At 36.7% G+C, this 19,170-nt stretch overlaps 2 protein-coding genes across 6 annotated transcripts; both read right to left on the bottom strand.

Annotated features, from left to right (window-relative positions):
• Positions 1-510: 510 nt before the first annotated feature.
• Positions 511-7,034, bottom strand: LOC103042387 (RING finger protein 122). Of its 2 annotated transcripts, none has more exons than XM_022680825.2 (6): positions 6,876-7,034; positions 5,245-5,395; positions 3,331-3,376; positions 2,538-2,579; positions 2,349-2,431; positions 511-1,390 (listed from the first exon to the last, which is right to left on the bottom strand). In XM_022680825.2, exons 2-6 carry the CDS (start codon positions 5,373-5,375, stop codon positions 1,285-1,287), a joined length of 408 nt encoding a protein of 135 aa, XP_022536546.1. In that variant the 5' UTR covers positions 5,376-5,395; positions 6,876-7,034; the 3' UTR covers positions 511-1,284. The 2 variants fall into 2 exon arrangements, with proteins under 2 accessions (XP_022536546.1, XP_022536547.1); XM_022680826.2 differs by having other exon boundaries at positions 6,882-7,034.
• Positions 7,035-13,264: 6,230 nt separating this feature from the next.
• LOC103042694 (dual specificity phosphatase 26) lies at positions 13,265-18,985 on the bottom strand. Of its 4 annotated transcripts, none has more exons than XM_022680820.2 (4): positions 18,772-18,985; positions 16,463-16,664; positions 14,125-14,336; positions 13,265-13,563 (listed from the first exon to the last, which is right to left on the bottom strand). In XM_022680820.2, exons 2-4 carry the CDS (start codon positions 16,639-16,641, stop codon positions 13,361-13,363), a joined length of 594 nt encoding a protein of 197 aa, XP_022536541.1. In that variant the 5' UTR covers positions 16,642-16,664; positions 18,772-18,985; the 3' UTR covers positions 13,265-13,360. The 4 variants fall into 4 exon arrangements, with proteins under 4 accessions (XP_022536541.1, XP_022536542.1, XP_007250335.1 ...); XM_022680821.2 differs by lacking the exon at positions 18,772-18,985 and adding an exon at positions 17,745-18,015 and having other exon boundaries at positions 16,463-16,641; XM_007250273.3 differs by lacking the exon at positions 18,772-18,985 and adding an exon at positions 17,745-18,005.
• Positions 18,986-19,170: the final 185 nt, after the last annotated feature.

The following is a 19,170-nucleotide window of genomic DNA, read 5'->3' as shown; positions in this document are numbered from 1 at the left end:
GCAGCATGATTTACCTGAGAGAAAGCTGTGATTCTAGAAGGATGAGATCAATTCTATAGAAATGAAGCCACCTAGAATTTGACTTTGTCTCAGGCTGCCTTCATTGAGTTTACAGTGCAGCCTGAAGGACCAGAAGCAGAGCAGACTTTCCATGGATTCCTAGTTCGTCCAGTAGGTGTAAAAAATGTCCCTACAGTAAAAGTGCAGTTCATGTATTTTATTATCAAACCTAATATTTCCATTTCCATTAAATTACAGTACTGAAGAAGCTCAGGTCTGTTTACTGCTGAGGCGACACACAGCTACTACGCTCAAGTTTAACCAAGACTGTTAATCACTTCATTCTCACCTTTTATTCAATATAGCAGAATAAGGTTGTGGCAATATTATCACAGCGACAATGCTGCAACCAGCCAGCAGAGGTGCTAGACCTGTGGTGGCATCATTTTTGAAAGACAATGTGATGCTGGATGAAATATTATTAAGTAAAAACACTTTTACAAGCATTTTGAGGAAAAAAAAGCACTTTGTGTTTAATGTTTAATTCTTTGTTTTTCATATTTGGATCCATTAAGGAATCATTAATTACTGATTGCACTCTGGTAACAGCTGTCTATATGTGTCTTTATATGTTATTGTAGCTACACTACACAAAACTACACTATATGTCCAGATGTTTGTGGACACCCCCTCTAATGAATGCTGCAGTCAGCTATTTTAAGTTACATCCATTGCTGACACAGATGTGCAAATGCACACACACACACTCTCAGCTTGTCTAGTCCCTGTAGAGAAGTGCTGCCAATAGAATAGGACTCTCTGTAGAGGATAAACATGAACCTACTGTATTGGCATCAAGTCTAATGCCAGGTGTGGGCTATAAATGTTGTGGAGCAGTGGAACAGTGTTCTCTGTAATGATGGAGCTCAATCCGATACTGATACTGTATACTGTTAAATGCAATCATAACCTCACAGCAATGCTCCAGAAGCTCTCCAGTATATGTTCCATGGATAGTAGAGACAGTTACTCCAACAAAAGCAGGATAAACAGGTGTCCAATACTTTTGTCCATATAGTGCACCTGGAGAGACTGTGTCACAGGTGCACAGGTGCAGGTGGATTATTCAGAAACTGTTTAAATACAGTCTATTGAGAGATTGATCTCCGCTACAGGTCTGAATGTCCACTGATTAATGACCAATGTGAAGATCTGAACATCTTCCCATGATAAATAGTTAATAGGATCGTATGACCCTTTGATGCAGCTGGTCATAGCAGCCCTTTACACCAGTTCATCCAGTATGCTGGCGACCCTCTCTGCTCGGGCGCTAAGTGGTTTGTTGCACATGGGGCAAACGCAGCGCACCTCCAGCCACTTCACCAGACACCTGTAACACAGGTAAACCAGAGTTAGAACCGTACATGCAAAGAACATCTTAAGAGATATATATATATATATTTTTTTTTATCCCATTTTCACCCCAATTTTACAGAGCCAATTATCCAACCCACTAGCACACGCCTTCTCGGAAACATTTTAAGTCAGACTCCGCCTTTTTTGAACTGCTGCTGATGCAGAATTGCAGAGTAGCATCACAGTGCACTCAGAGAAAAAGTGCAGCAACTCAGTTCTGATACATCAGCTCACAGATGCAGCTTTGTGCTGATCCACATCACCCTAGCAGTGATGATGGAAAAGAGCGCCATCTACTGTACCCATCCAGAGAGAGCAAGGCCAATTGTGCTCTCTCAGGGCTCCGTCAGCTGATGACAAGCTGCATGACCAGGATTCGAACCCGGTGCCCCCATTTAAAATGGCTTACAATGGATTTCAGATATGAAGACAAAAATTCAACAAAAGAAAATAAACAAAGTCTGGATGGGTAAAAAGAAATCTAGACCAAAACTGATTACATAGAACCCAGAGAAGATTTTATAAGGCAAATTAAATCATACATATCATGGCATCAATTTTAATACTGCAATACATATCACAGAACAACAAAATATTGCAATGCCAGTTTTGTTCAAATATCGATATACTGAATTCTGGCTCTGTTAAACCTCTAAATTACTATTTTTAATGGAAGTCAATATAATAAGATTTTATACTAAGTAATTTTGGAGCATTCATCATTAAATCTAAATAAAATAAAAGAAACTGCCATATTCGCATTATGTCAAAAAGAGGCAATAATACAAATAACACACCCGAGCCTAGACAGGTAGAAAGCTTCCTGTTTATTGCCAACAATACGTCTGTGATCCCCCTTAAGGACCATTCTTCCTTTGAATGACTAATATAATAAAATATATTTCATATCCTGGGCATTTGTGCAGAAATACCTTTTGTGAAATCCATGTTGGCATGGCAACATTCCAATCTCATCTCTTATCCTGAAGTCCTCCAAACATACAGCGCAGGTTTGCTGGGATAGAAGATGAATTGAAAGGATGAATAAATTTAAGGTGGCACTTAAAATCAATACATTCATCTCTCATCATTTTAACACACAAAAACACACACACACTCACCCCATGAATATTTAACTGCTTCGTTTCACCTCGGAATACAACCTGCATCGAACACAGAGGCACATGAAGAATATTTATACTAGTGATGCAGCCGAAAACTTTGGATCAAAGTAGCACTCGGCCGAATAATTAAAAAAAAAGAATAATTGACACTGAACAATGACTCGTTAATTTTTTTTAGGTTTTAGGTCATTTTTACAGTCCACTCTTATAAATGAAATGAAATATAGTGTTCAGCATCACTTATAACTTTTCAGCTGAAAAATACAAGCTGTACAGAGCTAGGATAGTAGCCTTAGCTGAGGTAGCTTAGCCTTAGCATTTGTATGTTTACTGTCTGTGTCAATTTCACTCACATGTGATTAAGTAGCACTGCTGTGGTAAATTCATGACTAGAATAGCACAACTAAAGTAAAAGTATGATTAGAATAGCACTGCTGTGGTAAATATATGACTAAAAATCCTGATTAGAGCAGCTTTGTTGGTGTGTCTGCTGAAATCAAAAAATAGAGACCACTTAAAAATGATGAGTTTCTTTGATTTTACCAAATTGAAAAACTCTGAAATATAATCAAGAGGAAGATGGATGATCAGTGTATACCTATATACCTATAAATAGTGAAATCAGAGAAACTGATTCAAAAACGAAAGTGATCTCTTAATTTTTTACAGAGTTGTATATATTTGTAGTTTCGTAATGTGTAATATGTTTAGGCTACAGTAAAAAAGAACTTATACCGTCTCTTAATAAATGTATTAGAGTGTGTAATTGTGTGTGCCATCCACTACTTACCACTTTATACCCGAAACTGTCACACTGGGCCTGGTGTCGCAGTTTACTGAAAGGAGACAGTATCAGAATGAACCCTTGGTACAGAAATGCATAGAACTGACATAGAACAGGAATAGTTTCAGACACTGAATGTGTGAAACCTACACTACATTTATACTAAATAAAACGTTTTTATTGCAGTAGTATATATTTTTTATTTTTACTTTACATTTATTCAATGTTCTGTCATATCGGCAAATATATTGTTATCGCAAAAATACCTTAAAATATCATGATATAAATTTAGGGCCACATCGCCCACCCCTACTGTTTTTTATTCACATTCTGCGCAGTAGATCGGTTCCATTCTGTCAGATCAAGTTAACTGTTGTATAACATAAAACAAAATGAGAACTTTATTTTATTCCTAGTAACTGCTATAAACCTGGCTTTGTAATACCATCACTCTTAAAAAATGTTTTTAAGTGTTTTTCAATAAAGGACTGGTAATACAGTATAAAAAAACACAGCTCACTATTTTGAATGTTTGCTATTTACTGTAAACATGTACTCAAACTTTTACCTTCCCTATTTTTATTCCTTTTGTTTGCAGCGAGTGCTGTAGATCTCAGATTAATAAAACGTGAGTTTTACACTCTGAATTGATTTGTATTTATGTAGAAAAAAAAAAACTATTGATTTGAGACACAAAGTCCCACAGAGCACTAAAAATAGAACCGGGAACAAAAAGAGGGAGGATAGGATCTGCTCATGAATTGTTCGAGACAGGAAGTACTTCAGGCCAGAGGAAGTGCTCTCTGCCCCGGACCCGCTGTCCATCAAATCCGTTATTCAAATGACTGGAGTATGTCAGGAGGAAGTGTGTATACAGTGTGTGTGTGTGTGTGTGTGCAGCACTTATTTACTGTAGATTTGCTCTTTTTATTAAAGATACAAAGTTTTACCAGCACATTTCAGCGCTCAGGCCTCTTACATCAGATCCTCAGACTAGAGATAACACCATCCAAATGTAAATACACGCTTCAACAACACAATAACCAATGAAAACTCTCCAAATACCACAGATGACAATTGAATTCCACTGGAGAAACACTTCCACCTAAAACTTCTTAAAATTCCTTCTGAAATTTACAAACACAGTAAATGTAACAATCAACAACAGTATTAAGAAAAGACAATCCAATGTTTTTTGATCAAACAAATGTATTCAACTAGTCCTGTGGCATGACATGTTAAAGAAATAGAATATTAGGTATTAAACAATTTCAACATAAAAAGAGGTGGTAATATAGAGCAAAATGAAAAAAATGAAATAAGACTCTATAATTATATTAATTGTTTTGTATTATGTTAGTTATGAGTTCTGGGATTTGCATTAGCAGGTGTTGTGCCAAATTCTAGCTCTATGTCAGAATCTGTCTCCCCAAAAAACTCAAACAGGGCAGGTGTGAAAGCCCCCTCAAACATTTATTTCCTGAAGGTATAAACAAAGATTTTACAATAAGAGGAATATTAAATTAGGAAATATTTTGTGATTATCTAAGAGTGTAGAATGGTACATTGATTACACTGTATATTGACAATTTAAATATTATTTTCTTTGTTTGTATTTGTTAATTTCTATTCAAGTGAAATTGAGTCGTCAGCTTCTTATTGGCTGATTGTCTGACCTGTGGTATTTGGAGAGTTTTCATTGGTTATTGTGTTTGTTGTTGAACAAATCTCAAGTAAATAAGTGCTGCTGTCCTTTTTATTTTAGGTCACTTGATTTTATTACCAAGTACCTTGTTGTACACTGACGTTGCAGCAGATTCATCCACTGTCACATGACATGGGGATGTAGGAAAGCTGCTGATACCTGTGATGCAGGCTGATGTGTGGAGAGGGAGGATAAGACACTAACTGTTAGGATACCTTATAAAGCAGCAGCAGAATATCAGACTCAGTATGAAGACAAATATTCCAGTTCCGAAGATTCCCATATAGATGTTGAGAAACAGATCCTGGAAGGCGACTGAAGGCATAGTGCACTCAAAGCCGATCATCCCCTGAACGTTCAGGTGCCCTAAAAAAGACACAGAACATTAACTTTAAAGACGTGTGATCTGAACTGCTTTTCATCAGAGAGGATCAGAAAGGGCTCATCGTTTGGCTTAAGTCAGATTCTTGCTAGGATATAAGGGCTGTGTATTGGCAAATATCTGACTATATTATACATATCACCACACATTTCAGTTAATTTAAACATTTTCTGTATACAAAGTAACATATTTAGCGAAAACAAATTTTAGTATAACTGTCATAGTATAAAAACACACCTTCATACACATAAAATCTGTGTGATCAAGGGCCAGTTGAATATTGTTAAGTTGATAATAATATTTAATATTGCTTTAAATATTAGATCAGTATCAGTAAATTAATTCTAAAATCATCCAGACTTTGAGCTGTTAACTTGCGGTTTCTGAGGCTGGTAGAGGAGCAACAGAGGTAATTCTTGCTCTTGCTTTCATGTGGTGGTCCTGATGAGTGCCAGTTTTATCATAAAGTGTTTGATGGTCTTTGTGATGACTGCATTTGAGTATACTTTCAAAGTTCTTGAAATGTTTTGGATTGACTGACCTTCATTTTTTTCTTAAAGTATTTCTTTCTTTATTTAGTTGAGTAGTTGTTGCTTCTTATATTATGGATTAGAACATTACTCAAATATTCACTATTCACTGTATACCTGTAACTCTACCTCTTCACTACTTTACTTTAACTGATGCTCTCAAACATCAACATTAAGAGACGAGAAATTCAAGTAATTAACTCTTGAGGAGTTCGGCACAGCTGTTAACTGAAAGCCTGAATACTTCATAAAGCTGACTGAGAAAATCCAGCAGAGATGTGGAAAACTGTCTAATCTAAGCAAGATGAGCTACTTTGTGGTTTGTTTAACAGGTTTTTGTTTACTAAAAAATAATTTCATATATATTTTTCTTCATAGTTTGGATGACTCTAGTACAAATTTTAACTGGCACTGTGTAGATGTTTGCTTATTTATTATCATTATTTTGCTTGCTCTTCAGTTAAATCAGCGCATCTCATTGTAAAGGTTAATGGTAAGGGAACTGAATGTAAAAGACTGGAACTGAAACTGGAAGTGGAACTGAGGGATAACTACATGACTTTCTAAGAAGCTATAAGAACAAAAAACAAGAATTTGGCTTAATACGCGTAATTAAACTAGTTATTAATATGAAATGTACAGAATATGCAGTATATATATATATATAACAGTTACAGTTTAATTGTATTTTTTTGCTTTTACAACATTTACAGCTACAACTACAGCTCTAAATCAGTAAATATATATATATATAAATATGTATTTAAAGAGAAGAGTAAGATAATAAAAGATAAAGGGGTTAAAGTTAATAAACAGTGCTCCCTTCACCCCTCGCTCCCTCTTTAGGGTATGCGGGGAACTGTTGCAGAGCCCCGGGTTCTGATGGCGGGGAAGAGCCCCGTGTTAGTTTAATTAATACCCGCAGAAATCTCACCATTACCACTGGATTCTCTGAAGCTGGTGTGTAAGCGGCTCCGCGGGCTGCAGGGATCCTCCACACCGAGGCATTTTCTCCGCTTCACGCCTCCATTCGGACCGCAGCGCGCGGGCTGCTGTCACGCGCTGCACCGCTTCAATATGATCCGCATCAATGGCAAGACTGGGGTTACCTTAGAGACCCTATGACGACAAGTCCCGCCCCCTACACTACAATTGGCTGGTTTCTACGAACACACAGAAATGATTGGCTAGTAATGAATTAACTCTCAAGCTCGCAGCCAATGATATTAAGGGTATATTAACGGTGTATATTGTTATAATTACTGGCATTAATAGTTCAGTAACGTAGTTTAATATAGTAGATTTATGTTTCTAATTTTTAATCCCCTTAATATATATATATAATTTTTTAAAATTTAATTATTATTTTAATTATTTTATTTAATTTACCACTCATTAGGACTCCCCCACATGTGAAGTCAGACTCCGCCTCTTTTCGAACTGCTGCTGATGCAGCATTGCCGAGTAACATCACCCTATTCACCCTAGGAGTGATGTGGGGAAAGTAAGCGATCTACCCACCCAGAGAGAGCAAGGCCATTTGTACTCTCTCAGGGCTCCAGCAGCTGATGGCAAGCTGCATGACTAGGACTCAAACCAGCAAGCTCCCGATCATATTGGCAGCACCTTAGGCCGCTGGACCACTCGCAGCCCCAATCCGCTTAATATTATCTGTTCTTTTACACTCACTTATATATAATTTGTAACTAAAACAATACATCTAATAAACCCATAGCATATATTGTTAATTTTCATATTAAATCATACATGCCATATTCTTTATTCACAAACCAAAAAAATCCCCCTTTTCTCTCTTTGATTGAAATTAAATCACTTCTCAAATCCTTAAGTGTTATCCAAACAAAGACTTCTATTATTATTATGACCATCTCTAGATCTTAAAATAACAATATAAAAACTGACTAGTTAATTATTAGATGCAATACAGATTCATTTATATTGTATTAAATGTATATAAAGCATACTCCTTTGAAATGATTGTGCTGCCAAACACTGTTTATCTGGAAAGAGGAAGCTTCCTGTGCAGACGGGAATTAAACAAAGATCAATTCTCAGTTGTTTCCTTAACTGGAAAGCTATAAGTGAACCGTCAACAACTGTCTAAAACCAGGAAGCAGGAGCCTAGAAACTATATTAGTCAATAATACTGTATAACAGCAGGACATGTACACTTTAAAGAGGAAAGTTAAATGGTCCCTCAATACCTCCTGCTCACGACATCCCTGTGATTTTGTTTTTAAACAAAAGAATTATGGTGAGGGTTTGATCATTATTATTATTATTATTATTATTATTATTGTTGTTGTTCTTGTTGTTGTTATTATATAATAATTACATAATAATAATAATAATAATAATAATAATAATAATAATAATAATAATAATAATAATAATAATAATAATAATAATAATAACAAACTGCTTTTCCCCAACTTAAATAGCAAATACACCTCTCTCCCCTTATCACTCCCATTGTGATGCTGGCCGTCTTTTAGCTGATGTATCAGAGCTGGAGATCCGGCACTTTCCTCCGCGCTTGCTGTGATGCTGCTTTGATTGGCAGTAGTTGGAAAAGAGTTAAGGAAACAAAAGAATGCAAAAGCACTTATTGAAAATAAAACAAATCACTCTTTAGTTTTGTCATTCTTTTTATTTACGATAGAACAAGTAATAAAAAAATGAAATCCATCAAAAATAATTCAAGTATAGCTATACTGTAGAAAGGTTCATTTTAAAATGGGAGGACACAATCAGGCACGAAAAGAACAGCACACGACATGAAATCCAGCTATAATACGAACATTATGTACTGACAGATTACAGACAGCACCAAGACCAGGACTCTGAACCCAACACACCGCTTTATTTAGCCGACCCCAGATCTGATTATGTATGCTGATGAATCATCCTACAGACCAAAATGGGTCAAAATCCCACCCCGATGACAAGATACACTTTAAATAGGAATGGATTCACACTGAGAGTGTCTTTAAAGACAATGTAGGCAGTACAGAGTGACTGGAACATGAAATGCTGGTTTTTAGTAACCCTTTTAAACAAAACAGCATCCAGCTGTTTTTGATAGCAACAACATTCAGGAAGGTAACACTGCCTATGGATAGGTTGGATTCATGACAATAGTTAAAGGACCCATATCATTAAAAACAAATTTTCCTCAATTTAAAATGAGAAAGTTTATTTAAGAGGTGAAGACGTTTTAAAATATCCAATTCACTTTTAATCTAATAAAAAAAACTTTTGTAAAGTGTGTTTTATATTTGTATTGTTCCTGTTGGACAAAAAAAACCTTTTTTAAATTTGAGAGAGACAGAGAGAAAAGATACTGGAGGGGTAAGAAAGTGAGAGTTAGTTATGAGATTTATTATTTAAATTCGATTTTTTTCTAAGTATTAATAGTTAATAAATCAAAAATCATGTATCGTGTTTTAAACCTGTGGCCCCAGAGGATGGCAGTGGTGCTGCTGGGGGCCTATAATTTTGCTCTTAACTTTAGTTTATTTAAATTCTACTTATATACATAAAAATAAATAGATAAATAACACATATGGGCTTGCTGAGTGGTCTGCCATAGTACAGTCACTTGACCCACAAAGCTTGCTGGTGGATTAGCTATCTCTGAAGTAGCTATCTTAATATTAGTTTTACAGTTGTTTACTGTATATGTTTTATTTAAGATTTTACATGGTCGAATACATTTTTGTATTCTGGGGCTGTTAGTAGCATAAACTTTGGGAGCCCTTGTTGTCATATATATTTCTTTAAAAGCACAGTAACACAAATATTATTTATACAACATTTCATTATATAAGCAATAAAATACAGCTAAATGAATTGTAAGATATGGGCCCTTTAAAGCTTACTATAATACCATGCAGGCTGACTTGCAAGTTATTTCTCTGTAAATACAAACATGGTACACATGGAATATACATAAGTATGTCCTTCTGTCACAACAGCATAAATAACTATGTTACACAACTTTTCACAAGACACTTGAAGAAAAAGAAGAAACCTACAGCTCACGATCACAATTCTAACTCTAACAACTCGCGATAACACGTCCAGGCTTATTCACACTAGGCACACACGTCGGTGGCAAGGACCCAAAATCTACATTTCCAGCGTAATGAATAACAACGTAGCATGTTACGAACACTGACGCGGTGGAACAGCACAGCTGAGGTATTTATCACTTCCATTCACTGGATTTAGAAATACCTAAGTTTGTATATACGTGTACACACAGAGTATAATCACTACTCTATGAGATGCCAGATAACATGTCCATGTGGGGTCTGGATGGGCAGGCCAGAGTTTTGTCTATGGGTTCCATGTTGGCATGCCAGCGTTCAGGCTTATCCAACATTGCTATTGTGGCATTAGCATGCAAGCTACGAACTTTTTCCTATATCTTTACTGCAGTGATAGCACACCGGCAAACAGGCTGATTCTACATCGCTAATGCGATATGTACATGCCAATGACCAGGCTCATCTAACATCAATTACATGGCTTTAGCATGCTAGCTATGGGCCTCATCCTTTGTAGCTAATGCAGGTTTAGCAGGTTTATCTAGGTTGTACACTACACAGAAGGCATAGATGAGACCCATTTGGAATTAAGGTGGGCTGTAATGATGGGCACTATTCGAGAAGCCCAACTGAGGTCCCAATAACAATACATGTACAAACCCACTCAGACCCCATGCCCAACAGGATAAAACCCATATGAGCCCCACCTGAGCATGTTGGCTGGCATCCATTTCTCTGTACGATGTTAAAGAACACAGAGAAACTGTTGATAAGACACAGATTGGTGTGCAGTAAAGTTCCACTTATTGACATACAGGGTTTTAGTGGTCCCAGTTCCTTCAAAACCAGTCCATTCACATAACACTGATGTTATATTCATGTTTTTTTTTCATTGTTTGTTTGTTTTGGTGATGTTGAGGAGTAAACATGTACTATAAATAAATGTAATAAGACTAGTAGTAGCCTGATAGTCAATATTACACTGGATACTTAACAGTGGCATCTGTTTAGATAAATTACATGTAAAACATTATAAAATTCATTGGTAATTTACATTTACTGGTGATTTCAACAGGAAAAAATGTAATACTGCAACTGAATGTAGAAACTTAGTTTGCTTAGTTTTGCTTTACAGCAAAAAGTCTTTGATCTGGAGTGTCGTTGCAGGTCTGTGTCATATTGCGTGCACTCTGTATAAAAGTGTGCCACATTACTGCTACATTGAGAGCTGCAGAACACCACAACGGTTGCATAAATGATGCCTGAATTGTGTTACGTCATGTCGAAATGGTATCATGACATAATAAAATGAATCTTGAAAGAAATATGACAGCATTTTCCAACCAAATCTCCATCTGATGCACCTGTGACATTCAAATACTTTGGACAATAGGTGAAAAAATATATTAATGCAAGATAATGCAATAGAACAGTCGATCATATATGTATCATATAGGCCAATTCATTTTCAGCCCAAATATTTGTTCAGATGATCGTTTATATTTAGTTACAAACTGGACCTTTAATGCTTAGTATAGTAAATTTGTGCTTGTATGCTGCACCCTACTGGTCTGGGGTGGTACTGCAAAACTTTATAACAATATACAGACATTTAAGCTGTTAAACTATTAGTTTTTGTTTTTCTGTTATTGATCATAATGCAGAAAAAATACTATGATTTTTTTTGGTTACAGTTTAAATATTTTCAAAGTACACTGAGTCTCATATAAATTGTTGTCTGTGGTAATAAGTTTTTGTTAGACATGTGGCAGATGGAGATTGGGTTGATAAATATCTGTGTACTCCTTTAACTCTGCTGGTTAAAAATATAAAGGTGCCGTTTTAGAAGTTTAATTAGCACCTTATGGAGTTTCTCCATTAGTGCTAGAAGATGCTGCATGGAACCCTTAAAACGGATGAATAAAATGAATCTATCCATCCGGTGTTGTGGTTTCATACTTGCTTACACTTCTCATTTCTTTGGATACTTCAGAATATACAGTACTGTGCAAAAATTAGAGACCAATCATCAGTCTTTGATGAGTTCTATACTAATTCAATAATTAGTTTGCACAGTATTGTGATACTACAGGTGTAACAATACGAGTATTTTGTAACAATACATCATGGTATGAAGGTCACAGTTCAGTGCACGCCACCCAGAAAACTTTAAGTCACTGGATTTGCATGGGATTGTGGGAAGTGTAGTGGTTTAGGAGGACTAATATGGTAACTGTAGTATTATTTTATATATACAAAGCTAAAACAATACTAAAGGTCAATTTATGCTTCTGCGTCAAATCTATGCCGTAGCCTTTGCGTTTCTACACATGAAAACGACTGTGATTGGTCCACTGAGCATTGTATTCTCACGATGACATTTCATCAGACAGACCAATGCACAAGTATAAATGCTTACAACAGCGTAGGCCAATTGCACAGGCTACGTCATAGAGTCTGTATCACCTCACTGTAGAAGTATGAATATAGGGCTACAACTAACGAACCAATTAAATCGAGTAAAATCAATTAAAATCAGTTAAATCAATTAAAACATTTTTAAATAGTTGGCAACTATTTTATAATTGATTAGTTTTATAAGGTCTACGTCAATTGCAAGCGCTGCAGTGGCAGTTACCTAGCTACATTCAGAGTAAAAGAAAACCAATCCAAACATTGTTTAATAATAAATTAACCTTTTTGAGGTATTTTCTGACAATGTGTAAAAATGTTTTTACATTACATACACTGTTGTTGTGTAAAATTACTGTAACTCTCAGGTTAATTACTCATGTAAACACAAATATTTTTAATAATGACATTAGTTGTAATTCTAAAACCTTTCATATCTGAACAATATCTAGTCAAATATATTAAATAAATAATAATAAATTGTATTAATAAATATATCCTTTTTATCAGAATAATAATTGATTAATCAGAAAAATAATCGCCAAATTAAACAATTATTAAAATAATTATTAGTTGCAGCCCTATATAAATCGACCTTTAGCCTGCACAGGACCCTCGTCTCTTTTTTTTGTGATTTTACTGTAAAAGTTTTCTTCGTAGGCCCTCTTTTGTGGCTGTGATTAAAAAAACAATAAAACTAAACTGGCAGGAAGTGCTCTGTGATGTGGTCATGTGAGCAGAAGGTGAAAGGTTAGTAGTGAATAAGGCAGTATATGCACACCTCAAGAGGTCTTAATGTAGTAAGGCATTTCTACTGATCACAGGACAACAGTGGGAATTACTGTACCGAACTTCTTACACTCGTACTGTTGTTTAAACACACACTGACAGAGGCAGAGGTCTGCCAGCCAGGTTCAAACCTTTACCCGCGGTTTCATGACGCACTGCGGCTGGCCCGAAGAATACTGTCCAGGCCGTTGAGCTGCCGGAGGAAGCCCCGGTTGGGGATGACGCCGCGGTGATCTTTGACAGTCTTGATGGCCTCTACTAAAGTCATGTTCTGGCGTATCATAAGGTAGGCCAGCACCAGCGTGGCTGAGCGACTCACCCCCACCGCACAGTGTACCAATACTGTTCCTGCAGAAACATACACACACATAGACACACACAATGTAACACACAAAACTCTAGCAGCATTATGTGAGAATCAGTATTTCTTGGTTCTGGGCTCCCCCTACAGTTACACATGCATTTCTGCACAAGCTGAGAAATCAGAGCGAAAGAAGTATGTGGACTGAGGCAATAGAGTAAAATTACAAGACCACGTTAGGGGTGTTAGGAGTCATTTGATTATGAGTATCTGCTGATACTAAGTCAGGATCTGATACTTTGGCAGATTTTATTCACTTTTAATTATTATTAAAACAACAGTATCAAAACCAAGCCAATTTTTAGCACAAAATAAACATGTACTAAATATCCATTTAAATGAATTCCATTTAAATATGGCACAAAAACAATTCTGTGAATAATCTTATTTAAGATCATGATTAATTTTTTTAAAATACTGATAGTTCTGTTTTTTTGTGAGGTAGACAGTAATAATAGTGTAGTGTGGTTTAGGTGTGGCAGACCAGATTTTGATATTTTTGATAAATCAGTGATCTTTTCCACCCAATTGTGAATGAGACTTCCTACCTCCCATGCTGAGGGCTTTGTGAATGAACTCGGCTGCAGGGTAGAAGTTGACGCTCATGTCGAAGGAGGGCGAGTCGTGGGCCTCGATGCCGTGGTAGGTGATGTTCATGCCCTCGTAGTACTCGGCCCCGCCCCGCCATTTACTCTGAGCACAATTGAGAATGTGTGTGATCCCAAGCTTTATCAGTTCTCGCCGGTCTGAAGCGATGTCCCTGAAAGATAGAAAGATAGTTTATAACAAGTTTTTTCCTTAAAAAGCAAACACAAAACGCTCTGCATAAGCATACAGGTAGTGCTGGACGATATGGCCAAAATTTATATCACGATATATTCCATAATTTCGGTCGATACGATATAATTTCGATATCGACATAAATATTTTGAAGGCCTAAGAAAAACTTAAGTCTTTAAAGCCTCCTTTCACAAAAACTATATAATACTTTAGAAATAAAAAATGGTCAAAATAAACCAATGATCACTTTTAATCACTTATAGCAAAATAAAAACATGACATCTCTGTCAAACACAAGCCTATAACCTATATACAGTACAAGCCAAAGGTTTGGACACACCTTCTTATTCAATGCGTCATGAAATGAAAGAGTCATTAAAATAAAGAAAACGCATTGAATAAGAAGGTATGTCCAAACTTTTGGCCTGTACTGTACATATTACCAATATAAATAACTTTACATTTACAACAGAGGCAAAGCTTCTTATTCTTCCGTAAACAAATTTAACAGATCAAAACAAAAGTGCTTCAACCAGGATAAGGAAAAAAAAAGCCTTTATATACATAAAAGGAACATGATATCACAGTCAAATAAGCAAACCTGTAGGCTTTTATAACTATAAATAACTTAGATATAACATAAACTACAAAAGTGTTTCAGCCAGAATAAAGAAATTTAGGAGATTCTAAAAGGAGATTTTAGATGCTGACCGGAGCGCGGCCGAGTTTCAGCGCGAGAGATTTTCAGCGCGAGAGATTTTAGATGCTGACCGGAGCGCGGCCGAGTTTCAGCGTGAGAGATTTCAGTGCGAGTTTCAGCGCGAGAGGTTTTAGATGCTGACCGGAGCGCGGCCGAGTTTCAGCGCGAGAGATTTTAGATACTGACCGGACCGCGGCCGAGCTTCAGCGCGAGAGATTTCAGCGCGAGAGGTTTTAGATGCTGACCGGAGCGCGGCCGAGTTTCAGCGCGAGAGATTTTAGATGCTGACCGGAGCGCGGCCGAGTTTCAGCGCGAGAGATTTTAGATGCTGACCGGAGCGCGGCCGAGTTTCAGCGCGAGAGATTTTAGATGCTGACCGGAGCGCGGCCGAGTTTCAGCGCGAGAGATTTTAGATGCTGACCGGAGCGCGGCCGAGTTTCAGCGCGAGAGATTTTAGATGCTGACCGGACCGCGGCCGAGCTTCAGCGCGAGAGATTTCAGCGCGAGTTTCAGCGCGAGAGGTTTTAGATGCTGACCGGAGCGCGGCCGAGTTTCAGCGCGAGAGATTTTAGATGCTGACCGGAGCGCGGCCGAGTTTCAGCGCGAGAGATTTTAGATGCTGACCGGAGCGCTGACCGGAGCGCGGCCGAGTTTCAGCGCGAGAGATTTTAGATGCTGACCGGAGCGCGGCCGAGCTTCAGCGCGAGAGATTTCAGCGCGAGTTTCAGCGCGAGAGGTTTTAGATGCTGACCGGAGCGCGGCCGAGTTTCAGCGCGAGAGATTTCAGCGCGAGAGGTTTTAGATGCTGACCGGAGCGCGGCCGAGTTTCAGCGCGAGAGATTTCAGCGCGAGAGGTTTTAGATGCTGACCGGAGCGCGGCCGAGCTTCAGCGCGAGAGATTTCAGCGCGAGAGGTTTTAGATGCTGACCGGAGCGCGGCCGAGTTTCAGCGCGAGAGATTTTAGATGCTGACCGGAGCGCGGCCGAGCTTCAGCGCGAGAGATTTTCAGCGCGAGAGATTTCAGCACGAGAGATTTTAGGGGCCGAACGGAGCGCAGCTGAGCCGTGTTTCTGTAAATAATACATATCGATATGACACAAAAATGATATCACCGTTATTGAAACATTTCTTATCGCGATAAATACCGTTATCGAATTATTGTCCAGGCCTACATACAGGCATTATAACACATAACATTTTGGTCACAATAAATCCCTGCAATTAAGATTTTTGATAAAACATAAAGAACAACTGCTAGATTCACATGATTGTTATTATAAGTAAAAAAATAAAAGTGTTGTTGTGCATGACATTAATAATATTTATTAACATAGTGGTCACTAATGATTTTAAACTGATTTAATATTACTTTACAAGGTCTAACAACGAAGCAACGAAACACTCACTGGTCTCCAATGTAAAGCCTGGGCCAGACCTCATCTGCATGATTACAGGCTGTTTTCCCCGTGTACAGAAGACGCTCCAGTTCAGAGACGGTTAACACTGGTGACCCTTTATCAGACTCCCGTCTGCTCGGAGATCTCGAGTTGCTCCGGGACCGCGAGAATCTGGACATAAACGCCATCTGTGGAGATTTTTAATGGAACTCTGTAAAGAAAAAATACATCAAAACAGGTGGCAGATTAAAAGATTGTTTTTGTCTATTATTAATGTGTTAATAAATGTTAAAATAAAATATATAATAGTATCATTTATGTGGAATCAAATGTATGTACACATATTTTAGTACACATCAAATACATTATATTTCTTTCCAAAATACATCTGGAATACAAAATCAGACTAAAGGTTTTAAAATACCATTTTTAAACACAAATATGTAGCATTTCTCGAAGTTAGGTTATTATTTGTTTAATATTTTTTATATATATTTTTTTTTAAACATTTTTCCTTACCTTAACAGGTGGTAGATTATTACAAATGTTATAACAAATTATAACAAATGTTGTTTTTTAACGTCTTTTTATTTTTTAAATACACTAATTGGCCAATTAAATACATATAATCCATATGATTTTCATACATTTCAAATGTATATTTCATGAATACCTTTTCATATATAAATATATAAACCGACCTGTGGTTTACTTACCTCAACAAACAGGTGGCAGAATAAGAAAAAAAGTAACGAAAAAAGATGTATCTATCTATTATTACTAAATAAATGTATTATTTAATATAAATAATATAAAACAGTAACAACATATATTGCTAATATTGCTACGAATACGGAATAATAAATTATTAATTTATTAAAAATATAAATTTGTCAGTAAATTAAGGATCATTGCGGATTGTCCTAGATTAAAAATAAAGTAAAACGCACGCGGGGCATTAAAATAACGCAGATAATATAATAAAAAGGTTATATAATGTTTTAAACAGAAGAGAAAGGCACCTCCAGTCCGCTGCTGATGCTGCTGCTGCTCTCAGGCCCACAGTATAGAGTCAATATAAACAACACGGTGGATGGAAGCTGCTGGAATGTGCTGGAGGGGGATTATGAGTCAATATTCGCCATATTTCCACATCTGACAATAAAATAGTAGTTTATAAACGATGTTCAGCGTGTGTAACATTAGTAATACGCTAGAATAGCCCCTCTCTTCATCGCTATTCGCTCTTTGTAAAGATGGGAGATTAAAAACACTGGAATATTTATCCTACCTTCCATCCAGATTTCGCAAAAATACGCCGCGAAATGTAAATTCCTCCGGTTGCAGTTTATGGATATAATTATCGCACGTAAAGCAATATTTCGGCATATTTCAGTGAGTCATATTTATGTGAGTAAGGTTAGAGTCATTGCCGCTGCCTGTAGAGAAGCGGGAGAAACGCCCACCTACTGAGGGCGGATTTAAAGACACAATACAGACCCAAACACTGCTCTCCCATACACATACACAAACATATGTGGGTTATATATTTAATTATATGTGGAATACATTTTAAAAATAACGTATGTTCTATCTATTGCAACTCATTAGCTCATTAACATGTCAGATACAGCATGAATAATAGTATCACTGTATACATTTGCTGCATAATTTAATTCAACTCCTTTGGGATTTGATTGTAAACATTTTTGTTTGTTTGTTTTTACTATACGTAAAGGTTTCTTTTCATCTGTTACATTATTCACAAATTAAATTACACCTTAATTAAAACCACCAGTATTGGGTTTGTGATATTAATAATAGCAAAATAGAATATACTGTAAATAATAAAATCTGTTTAAAAACAAATTCTTCGGCCAAATTCTTCGCATGCTGTGGACACATCTTCTACTGAAAGTATTAGGTGTTCTAATGCAATCAATTCTGACACCAATGCTTTAAAATCTAGTTTCTACACCTAGTATAATGTCGAATATTTTAATACTCTTGATTTCAGCACAAATAACAATATTAATAATCATTATTTAAATGTCCCTTTCTACTTTGAAAGACCAACTATGTAGGCTATAGGCTATAAGAATATATGGAGACCAATGTTGTTTCAATGTATTAGAGACAGAAAAAGGTGGGATTTTATGAGGTATGAATTTTATGATACATATATCCACTAGCACCCAACCAAAAAGGTGGGTGAAATATTTTGTTCTCCAAAAAACAAAAACAAATCCCTGAAACCTGGAATTCCTGGGTTGAGTCCAGGTCATTTTGTCTATATAACTTATTTAATCAATACTTACTTTTAAAGCATCTGAAAGAAAGAAATAAAGATGCGAAAGTGTGTCCAAACTTTAGACTGGTAACTACTAGCAATCACCATTTATTTTACTTGTCTGCCCTCTTGTGTACAAGCTGTTTATTTCTTTGTCCCATAGACTTTGTGCCTCTCCATCTCTAGGGACCTCTCCTGCCTCAAAATGCTTATGGGATTGAAACTTTATAGCAAAATCTTAAATGTAATAAACTGATTAATAATGAATCTCGATGCATACCTAAATAACGATCATATTAATACGGATAAAAAAATAAACTAAACTGAACTGAACCAAAACACATCACATCACAACACAGCACAGCACAGACGCCTCGCCCTCAGCGCGCGGGCGCGGGCAGCTCGCCAGTTGCCATAGCAACGTGAC

This window comes from Astyanax mexicanus, chromosome 20, assembly GCF_023375975.1.
Source record: "Astyanax mexicanus isolate ESR-SI-001 chromosome 20, AstMex3_surface, whole genome shotgun sequence".
Lineage (NCBI taxonomy): Eukaryota > Metazoa > Chordata > Actinopteri > Characiformes > Acestrorhamphidae > Astyanax > Astyanax mexicanus.
Note: the sequence above shows the minus strand (reverse complement) of the source record. Positions and strands in the feature narration are given on the sequence as shown.